This window comes from Ranitomeya imitator, chromosome 3 (assembly GCF_032444005.1).
Source record: "Ranitomeya imitator isolate aRanImi1 chromosome 3, aRanImi1.pri, whole genome shotgun sequence".
Taxonomy (NCBI): domain Eukaryota; kingdom Metazoa; phylum Chordata; class Amphibia; order Anura; family Dendrobatidae; genus Ranitomeya; species Ranitomeya imitator.
Genome location: NC_091284.1, coordinates 437511681 through 437521780, shown reverse-complemented (window position 1 = coordinate 437521780; position 10100 = coordinate 437511681). Strand labels below are relative to the sequence as shown.

General features: G+C 44.6%; 1 protein-coding gene across 1 annotated transcript; it reads right to left on the bottom strand.

The window, feature by feature from the left end:
- Nucleotides 1-5365: 5365 nt before the first annotated feature.
- Nucleotides 5366-6817, bottom strand: LOC138671654 (lamina-associated polypeptide 2, isoforms alpha/zeta-like). Its single transcript, XM_069759825.1, has 2 exons — nucleotides 6671-6817; nucleotides 5366-6586 (listed from the first exon to the last, which is right to left on the bottom strand). The coding sequence occupies exons 1-2, from the start codon at nucleotides 6746-6748 to the stop codon at nucleotides 5366-5368; spliced, it is 1299 nt and encodes a 432-aa protein (XP_069615926.1). The 5' UTR covers nucleotides 6749-6817.
- Nucleotides 6818-10100: the final 3283 nt, after the last annotated feature.

Genomic DNA, 10100 nt, shown 5'->3' with positions numbered 1-10100 from the left:
TAATATTTCTTCCAGCGCTAGACAGCTTTAAAGCCGGTAATTCAATTACCGGCTTTTGCTATCTCCTTCCTAAACCCGACATGATATGAGACATGGTTTACATACAGTAAACCATCTCATATCACCGTTTTTTTTTTTGCATATTCCACACTACTAATGTTAGTAGTGTGTCTATGCAATATTTGGCCGTTCTAGCTAGTAAATTAAGGGGTTAAATGGCGGAAAAAATTGGCGTTGGCTCCCGCACAATTTTCTCCGCCAGAGTAGTAAAGCCAGTGGCTGAGGGCAGATATTAATAGCCTGGAGAGGGTCCATGGTTATTGGCCCTCCCTGGCTAAAAACACCTGCCCCCAGCCACCCCAGAAAAGGCACATCTGGAAGATGCGCCTATTCTGACACTTGGCCACTCTCTTCCCATTCCCGTGTAGCGGTGGGATATGGGGTAATGAAGGGTTAATGCCACCTTGCTATTGTAAGGTGACATTAAGCCAAATTAATAATGGAGAGGCGTCAATTATGACACCTATCCATTATTAATCCAATACTAGTAAAGGGTTAAAAAAATACACAAACACATTATAAAAAATTATTTTAAAGGGACACTGTTACCTGGATTTGGAGGGAACAATTTTCAGCCATGGAGGCGGGGTTTTGGGGTTTTTGATTCACCCTTTCCTTACCCGCTGGCTGCATGCTGGCTGCAATATTGGATTGAAGTTCATTCTCTGTCCGCCGTAGTACATGCCTGCACAAAGCAATCTTGCTTTGCTAATGCAACGTTGCTCATGTCTGCAAAACCCCGGAGAATGTAGGTAAAGTAGGTCATTGACCTATATTTACCTGCATTTACAGTGAGGCGCCCTCTGCTGGCTGTTCCTAGATCGTGGGAACTTTCCTAGAAAGCTCCCTGGCTCGAGTTCATATGAGGACAACCAGCAGAGGGCGCCCTCTTATGATCTCGAGCCTGGGAGCTTTCTAGGATAGTTCCCACGATCTAGGAACAGCCAGCAGAGGGCGCCTCACCGCAAATGCAGGTAAATATAGGTCAATGACCTACTTTACCTACATTCTCCGGGGTTTTGCAGACATGAGCAACGTTGCATTAGCAAAGCTCGTGTCTGCAAAATATTTTAACCCCTTCAGATGGATTTACATCGTTGGACTTTACAGATCTACGGAAGGTAAGGATATTGTTGGTTTATTATGTTTTTTTTGTTACAGAACAAGGGTCTTCAGTCATTGGATTGGGCGTTCAATAAAATATTACAACAACCTTTGTTTTTATTTCATTAAAATAATTTTTAATAATGTTTGTGTATTTTTTTAACCCTTTACTAGTATTACAAAAATAGGGAAAAAGGAAAAAAATGGGAAGAAAATAAGTCAGCTCACCAATCCCTCAACAATGCAATGATGTCCATGCACGGAGCCGCCTTGGTCAAGGGCGTAGTCCAGAGCCAGCAATGAAAAAGAAAAAATAATCTCCAGCATGGATCTTCTAAAAAGTCAATTTATTGAAAACACTTTAAAATGCAACCACCTGGGACCCCCATCTTTTCTTTGCAAATGTTTGCATTTTAAAGTGTTTTCAATAAATTGACTTTTTAGAAGATCCATGCTGGAGATTATTTTTTCTTTACTAGTATTGGATTAATAATGGATAGGTGTCATAATTGACGCCTCTCCATTATTAATTTGGCTTAATGTCACCTTACAATAGCAAGGTGGCATTAACCCTTCATTACCCCATATCCCACCGCTACACGGGAATGGGAAGAGAGTGGCCAAGTGCCAGAATAGGCGCATCTTCCAGATGTGCCTTTTCTGGGGTGGCTGGGGGCAGGTGTTTTTAGCCAGGGGGGGGCCAATAACCGTGGACCGTCTCCAGGCTATTAATATCTGCCCTCAGTCACTGGCTTTACTACTCTGGCGGAGAAAATTGTGCGGGAGCCCACGCCAATTTTTTCCGCCATTTAACCCCTTAATTTACTAGCTAGAACGGCCAAATTTTGCATAGACACACTACTAACATTAGTAGTGTGGAATATGCAAAAAAATACCGGATTACTCACCGGTAATGCTCTTTTATAGAGCCCACGACAGCACCCACTAGAGAGAGGGGATCCGCCCCTAGGAACAGGAAACCTACAGAGAGATAAAAGGGGCGGCCCCCCCTCGCTCCTCAGTTGTTTTACAGAGAATAGGAGGAACCGCCGCCAGGTTTTAGTTAACAGGTTCAGGTATATCCATACATATATATATATACATATTTACAACCTTATGCTACTTTCTTCTAATATTTACACCTCACCAAAGAAGCACCACGTGCGACTATATACAGAAAAGGGAGGGATGTGAAAGGGTGCTCTCGTGGGCTCTATAAAAGAGCATTACCGGTGAGTAATCCGGTATTTTCTATTCGCCACGACAGCACCCACTAGAGAGAATTTCAGAGACTATAGACTGGGTGGGTTTACTGAGTCAAGGACCGATACCCCAAAAGTCAGATCAGAAGCAGAAGATAATCTAATCTATAATGTTTATAGAAGGTATTAGGTGAAGACCAAGTTGCAGCCTTACATATAAGGTCTATTGGCACATTCGCCCTTTCTGCCCAGGAAGTCGACAAGGCTCTTGTAGAGTGTGCTCCTATATGCATTGGAGGATCTCTACCTCCAGCTTTATACGCCAAGATTATGGCCTCTCTGATCCAGCGAGATAATGTGTTCTTTGTCACTCTGGTACCTTTGGTTTTACCCTGGAAAGACACAAAGAGAGCCCTACTCTTCCTCCAGTCCCTGGTTCTCTCTAAATAGGCTAGCACAATCCTTTTTACATCTAGAGTATGAAGTTTTACTTCTTCTGGAGTTGAGTGGTTCTCATAAAAGGTAGGTAACAAGATCTCCTGGGCTCTATGAAAAGTAGTGGCTACTTTAGGAAGATAACAAGGGTCTGTTTTCAAAATTATCCTATCTGATGTTACAGATAAAAAGGGAGGATCTATAGATAATGCATGGAGATCACGCACTCTTCTAGCAGAAACTAATGCCACTAACAATACCGTTTTCAAAGAAATATTTTTTAGTGAGGCTGTTTGGAGAGGCTCAAACGGTGGCTGTGTCAATGCTTCCAGGACTATGGATAAATCCCACTGAGGAACCTGCGGTATGCTAATTGGTCTTGAACGCTCACAGGCAGATATAAATCGGGATATCCACCTATTACCCGCAACATCATAATTAAAAAGAGCTCCTAAAGCTGAAACCTGGACCTTCAGAGTGCTTACGGAGAGTCCTAATTCCAAACCTCTTTGTAGAAATTCCAACACTGGAAATATAGGAACTTCAGATGAAAGTTGTGCAGTATGGAATTGAAGAAATTTTCTCCAAATTCTAACATAAATTCTAGTAGTTGAAGGTTTTCTACTCTTCATAAGAGTGTTAATTAACCCACTAGAAAACCCCCTTATACTTAGTAACTGCCTCTCAAACTCCAGGCAGTCAGGTTCATGCCCTTTGCCTGAGGATGGAGGAATGGTCCCTGAGAGAGCAAGTCCTTGGACTGAGGCAGAATCCACGGGTCTGACACTGACATCGCCCTCAGCCATGAGAACCATGGCCTTTTGGGCCAGAATGGGGCTATTAACAGAACTCTTGCGCCTTCCTCCCTTATTTTTCTTATTACTATAGGTAATAGATTCCATGGGGGGAAAGCATAGGCCAGGTCGAATGTCCATGGTACCTGGAGGGCATCGAGTATGTCCGGCTTGTCCTCCCTGCATAGAGAGGCAAACCTCCTGACCTGACGGTTGGCTCTTGTGGAAAACAAGTCTATTTGAGGAACACCCCATCGAGCTGTTATTAATCTGAAAATCTTCCTGTTCAGCATCCATTCTCCCTGATGAAGAGTGTGACGGCTGAGGAAATCGGCATGAAAATTGTCTATGCCCCTGATGTGCACTGCTGACAAGGATAGCAGATGACCTTCGGCCAACTCCATGATGTCTGAAGCCACTTCTCTGAGTTTGTCCGACCTTGTACCTCCTTGATGGTTCAGATACGCCACCGCAGTGGTGTTGTCGGAGAATACTCTTGTGTGAGAGCCGCTGAGCTGAGGAAGAAAGTGAAGTAGGGAGTAGTATATAGCCCTCAACTCTTTGACATTTGAGGAATTATTAAGTTCTGAACTGGACCAAAGACCCTGGACCCACTGATCCTGAAAATGTGCCCCCCAGCCTTCAGGACTAGCGTCTGTGGTCACTATACTAGAAGGGGTGATTACCCATAGAACCCCTCTCGAAAGATTTTTTCGATTCAACCACCACATAAGGGAGTGTACTACTTCTGACGTTAGGAAAACTGTTCTATCCAGACATCCTCTATTTTTAATGTCCTCATCCAATACAAATTTTTGTAGATGCCTAGTATGGAACTGCGCCCACTGGACCGCAGGAATGCACGATGTTAGAGAACCTAGTAGTGACATGACATTCCTTAATGACATACTACGCTTTCTGATCGCTAAGGACACTTTATCGAATATGGAAGTTTTCTTATCCTCAGGAAGCTTGCAAATCTGGTCAACTGAATCTAGAAGGAGCCCAAGGAATTTCTGACACGTTACTGGCTGGAGTCTAGATTTTTCCCAATTAACCAGCCAGCCCAGGTTTTGTAAGGATGACACTACCTCCTGTAACCTCTGCTCACACTGTAGGGAGTTCTTACCTACAATCAATAGGTCATCCAAATACGGAATGACCAAGGTATCTTTTACCCGTAAAAAGGACATTACTTCCGCTAGCAATTTAGTAAAAACCCTTGGGGCCATAGATAAACCGAAGGGCATTGCCCGGTATTGTAGATGACGAATTTGCCCTTCTATACAAACTGCTACCCGAAGAAATTGCTGATGTAAATGGTGTATAGGAATATGGTAATAAGCATCTTTAAGATCCAATACTACCATGTAACAGTTTGGAAATAGATTTTTTATGGCCGAACGTATGGATTCCATTTTAAATGTTTTGGGTCTTATAAAGGAGTTCAGTTTTCTCAAGTTAATTATAGTTCTGAAAGAGCCATCAGGCTTACTAATCAGAAATAAGGGAGAGTAAAATCCCCTCCCTATCTGGGAAGATGGAACCTCTACCAGGACTTGTTTGAGTATGAGGGATTTAACTTCGGTTTCAAGTGCCTCTTGTTGAGGCCTGGATCTTAAGGTGGTAAGGAGGAAGGAGTCCGGAGGCCTTTTAATAAAGTCTAATGTGAGGCCTGAAGATATTAAATCAATGGCCCATGGATTAACCGTTATGTCTTTCCACTGCTTACTAAATTGTTTTAGTCTTCCTCCCACCGGTGAAATATAATCAGCGGAATTTATCTGCTGGCTTGAAGGGGCGCTTATTGAACAAATTTCCTCTTTGTTTGAAATCTTTGTTATTCCATCTGTCCTTGAAGCCTCCCTTCCTTCCGAATGGTGGCTTCTTGAACGGCCTTCTGTAAGAAGGAATAAAGGGATTAGGGAACCCCTTCTTCCTTTCACCTGCCTTAGTGAGAATTTCGTCTAAGACCGTTCCAAAGAGGTACTCACCCTGGCAGGGTATAGTACACAATTTAGCCCTGGACTGGGCATCCCCTTTCCAATTCTTTAACCATAAAGCGCGTCGTGCCGTATTAGTGAGGCTGGCTGTTCTGGCTGCTAGGCGGAGAGAGTCTATAGAGGCATCAGAAATGAAGGCTGCCGCCCCCTTAATCAAAGGAATAGAGGCACGTAGTTTCTCCCTAGATACACCACTCTTAATATTTTGGTCCAACTGCTCCAGCCAGACCAGCATAGATCTACTAGTGGACGTGGCTGAGATCGCCGGTTTAAATGCCGTGACACAAGCTTCCCATGACCTTTTAAGCAGAGCGTCTGATTTTCTATCCATGGGGTCAGGCAAGGAGCCCGCATCCTCTACGGGTAAGGAGGATCGGCGAGAAGTTGATGCCACAGCCGCATCCACTTTAGGAATTTTAGACCAAACTGCCAAGTCCTCATCATCAAAGGGGTACCGCCTCTTACATGATACCGGTACAAAGCCCTTCTGTCCTTTAGCCCATTCTTTTTTAACAAGGTCTTTAATGGCCTGATTCACAGGGAATACTTGGCCCTTTCGCTGCGATAAACCTGCGAACATGATGTCCTGTGGTGTCTGGGGATCTTTAGACTCTGACACCCCCATTGTTCCTCTTACAGCTTTAACCAAATTATTTACATTGTCTGTAGGAAAACAGACATAATCTTCCTCCTCCGAGGAATCCAATCTCTGAGAGATGTCTGAGTCCACCTCTCCACTTTCTGCTGATGTGTCGGCTATAGGTGAAAGAGTCCTTCTACTTCTCCTTTCCATATTAACCGCCGGACTACCCCTCAAGGACTGAAGCTCTTCCCGGATCATGAGACGTATGTCATTCATCCTGACCGAACTCTCCTGCTGTAAAGTGTTATCAATGCAATGTTGACATAGCTCCTTAATATATGAGTCAGGTAGGGGCTCATTACATATCTTACACTGCTTATGTTTAGATTTTGACGTCCGCTTAGCCTACAAAAAAGACACAAGCAGAGGAGACTACTGTAAGAGATATGAAGCTATATATACACTTATCCGGAAAAAAAAAATATATACCGGCTGCAGAGTTGTCTGGTCGGCCTGGGGTTTGGAACGGGACGATTTTTTCCCTGATTTATCCGTGGAATCACTCATTTTTGAGTGTCCGCTGATTTTCTTATTAGCATCACCACTAGGCAGGATTACAACCTCCAGTGGGCGCTCAATATCTTCCTGAGACTACATGGTGCGCACAGTGCCATGTGTCTCCAGCCTTATATAGAGCCGTTCTTACAAGGGATACACGCCCCCATCTTTCCTCCCCCCTTTTTTTTTTTTTTTTTTTTTTACCTGACCAACTTTATTAGCCCTCTCCACCGCTGTCCAAGGCGTCCACGCCAGCACGCTCAGCTGACCCCGCATACCCGGAAGTTCCTCTTTACATCCGGGTACGCCGACCATACAGCGCCTGCATGTGCGCTCGCGCGTCTTCCTTCTATGCTGCAGAGGAAGAGAAGCTCCTGCTACCGCGGCCGTTCATGCCCCACTGTGGCCGGAGGGTAAGCGCTTTCCATAGCGACACTTACTTGATGTGCTGACGGGGATTCTTTAGGCGGTGGAGCAAAAACCAACGGTCTCCCAACAGGGAGACTGTTGTGATCCCGGCATGCTGCTGATGTATCCAGATGAGGGGGGAACCAACAGGAACACCCGTCTCTGACGCTCGCTCTGGGGCCCCTGTCGCTCAACAGAGACGTACAGGCTGTGTTCCAGGCGAGCTTTTCCTCTTCTTAGCTGCAGAGATTCTCTCTGAGGGTTTCCTCCTTGGGAACAGGAAACCAACTGAGGAGCGAGGGGGGGCCGCCCCTTTTATCTCTCTGTAGGTTTCCTGTTCCTAGGGGCGGATCCCCTCTCTCTAGTGGGTGCTGTCGTGGCGAATAGAAAAATGGGGATATGAGATGGTTGACTGTATGTAAACCAGGTCTCATATCATGTCGGGTTTAGGAAGGAGAAAGCAAAAGCCGGTAATTGAATTACCGGCTTTCTGCTACATCGCGCTGGATGAAATATTAATATATATACATATATGTGTCTACTGACATATATACTGTCTATACATATACAGTGGGGCAAAAAAGTATTTAGTCAGTCAGCAATAGTGCAAGTTCCACCACTTAAAAAGATGAGAGGCGTCTGTAATTTACATCATAGGTAGACCTCAACTATGGGAGACAAACTGAGAAAAAAAAATCCAGAAAATCACATTGTCTGTTTTTTTATCATTTTTTTTGCATATTATGGTGGAAAATAAGTATTTGGTCAGAAACAAACAATCAAGATTTCTGGCTCTCACAGACCTGTAACTTCTTCTTTAAGAGTCTCCTCTTTCCTCCACTCATTACCTGTAGTAATGGCACCTGTTTAAACTTGTTATCAGTATAAAAAGACACCTGTGCACACCCTCAAACAGTCTGACTCCAAACTCCACTATGGTGAAGACCAAAGAGCTGTCAAAGGACACCAGAAACAAAATTGTAGCCCTGCACCAGGCTGGGAAGACTGAATCTGCAATAGCCAACCAGCTTGGAGTGAAGAAATCAACAGTGGGAGCAATAATTAGAAAATGGAAGACATACAAGACCACTGATAATCTCCCTCGATCTGGGGCTCCACGCAAAATCCCACCCCGTGGGGTCAGAATGATCACAAGAACGGTGAGCCAAAATCCCAGAACCACGCGGGGGGACCTAGTGAATGAACTGCAGAGAGCTGGGACCAATGTAACAAGGCCTACCATAAGTAACACACTACGCCACCATGGACTCAGATCCTGCAGTGCCAGACGTGTCCCACTGCTTAAGCCAGTACATGTCCGGGCCCGTCTGAAGTTTGCTAGAGAGCATTTGGATGATCCAGAGGAGTTTTGGGAGAATGTCCTATGGTCTGATGAAACCAAACTGGAACTGTTTGGTAGAAACATAACTTGTCGTGTTTGGAGGAAAAAGAATACTGAGTTGCATCCATCAAACACCATACCTACTGTAAAGCATGGTGGTGGAAACATCATGCTTTGGGGCTGTTTCTCTGCAAATGGGCCAGGACGACTGATCCGGGTACATGAAAGAATGAATGGGGCCATGTATCGTGAGATTTTGAGTGCAAACCTCCTTCCATTAGCAAGGGCATTGAAGATGAAACGTGGCTGGGTCTTTCAACATGACAATGGTCCAAAGCACACCGCCAGGGCAACGAAGGAGTGGCTTCGTAAGAAGCATTTCAAGGTCCTGGAGTGGCCTAGCCAGTCTCCAGATCTCAACCCTATAGAAAACCTTTGGAGGGAGTTGAAAGTCCGTGTTGCCAAGCGAAAAGCCAAAAACATCACTGCTCTAGAGGAGATCTGCATGGAGGAATGGGCCAACATACCAACAACAGTGTGTGGCAACCTTGTGAAGACTTACAGAAAACGTTTGACCTCTGTCATTGCCAACAAAGGATATATTACAAAGTATTGAGATGAAATTTTGTTTCTGACCAAATACTTATTTTCCACCATAATATGCAAATAAAATGTTAAAAAAACAGACAATGTGATTTTCTGGATTTTTTTTTCTCAGTTTGTCTCCCATAATTGAGGTCTACCTATGATGTAAATTACAGATGCCTCTCATCTTTTTAAGTGGTGGAACTTGCACTATTGCTGACTGACTAAATACTTTTTTGCCCCACTGTATATATATATATATATGTTTGTTTTTTTTACACATGGATCCCTTGTATAGCCGTATGTCGGTTTTACAAGCCTGCGATAAAAACACGCAGTACAGATGACATACGGATTACATACGGAGGATGCCATGCGCAAAAAACACGCTGAAACACCCTGCCTACGGAGGAGCTACGGACCACTATTTTCGGGACTTTTCAGCGTATTACGGCCGTAATATACGGACCGTATTGTCATACGCTGAATGTGAAGCCGGCCTGAATCTGTATGAGATCTGTGAATCTGTGTGAATCCAGGCCCTATCCTGGATTTCGTCATACCTGACCGAACATTCAGCGTCTCCCACTCACACACCACCTCCTCACCTCGCCCCCTATCTGTTGGAGTCCCACAAGGTTCAGTCCTAGGGCCCCTGCTCTTCTCCATTTACACCTCTGGCCTGGGACAGCTCATAGAATCTCATGGTTTTCAGTATCATCTCTATGCTGACGACACACAGATCTACATCTCTGGACTAGATATCACCTCCCTAATAACCAGAATTCCTCAATGTCTGTCCACTATTTCATCCTTCTTCTCCACTAGATTTCTGAAACTTAACATGGATAAAACAGAATTTATCATCTTTCCCCCATCTCACGTGACCTCACCAACGAACCTATCCATTACAGTAAACGGCTGCCCACTCTCCCCAGTCCCACAAGCTCGCTGCCTCGGGGTTATCCTTGACGCTGATCTCTCCTTCAAACCACATATCCAAGCACTTTCCACTTCCTGCCGACT

Coding starts and splice junctions, on each gene's coding strand:
- LOC138671654 (XM_069759825.1), bottom strand. CDS start 6,748: ATGAGTGATTCCACGGATAAATCAGGGAAAAAATCGTCCCGTTCCAAA. Junction 6,587..6,670: donor ACCAGACAACTCTGCAGCCG/GTATATATTTTT, acceptor TCTTTTTTGTAG/GCTAAGCGGACGTCAAAATC.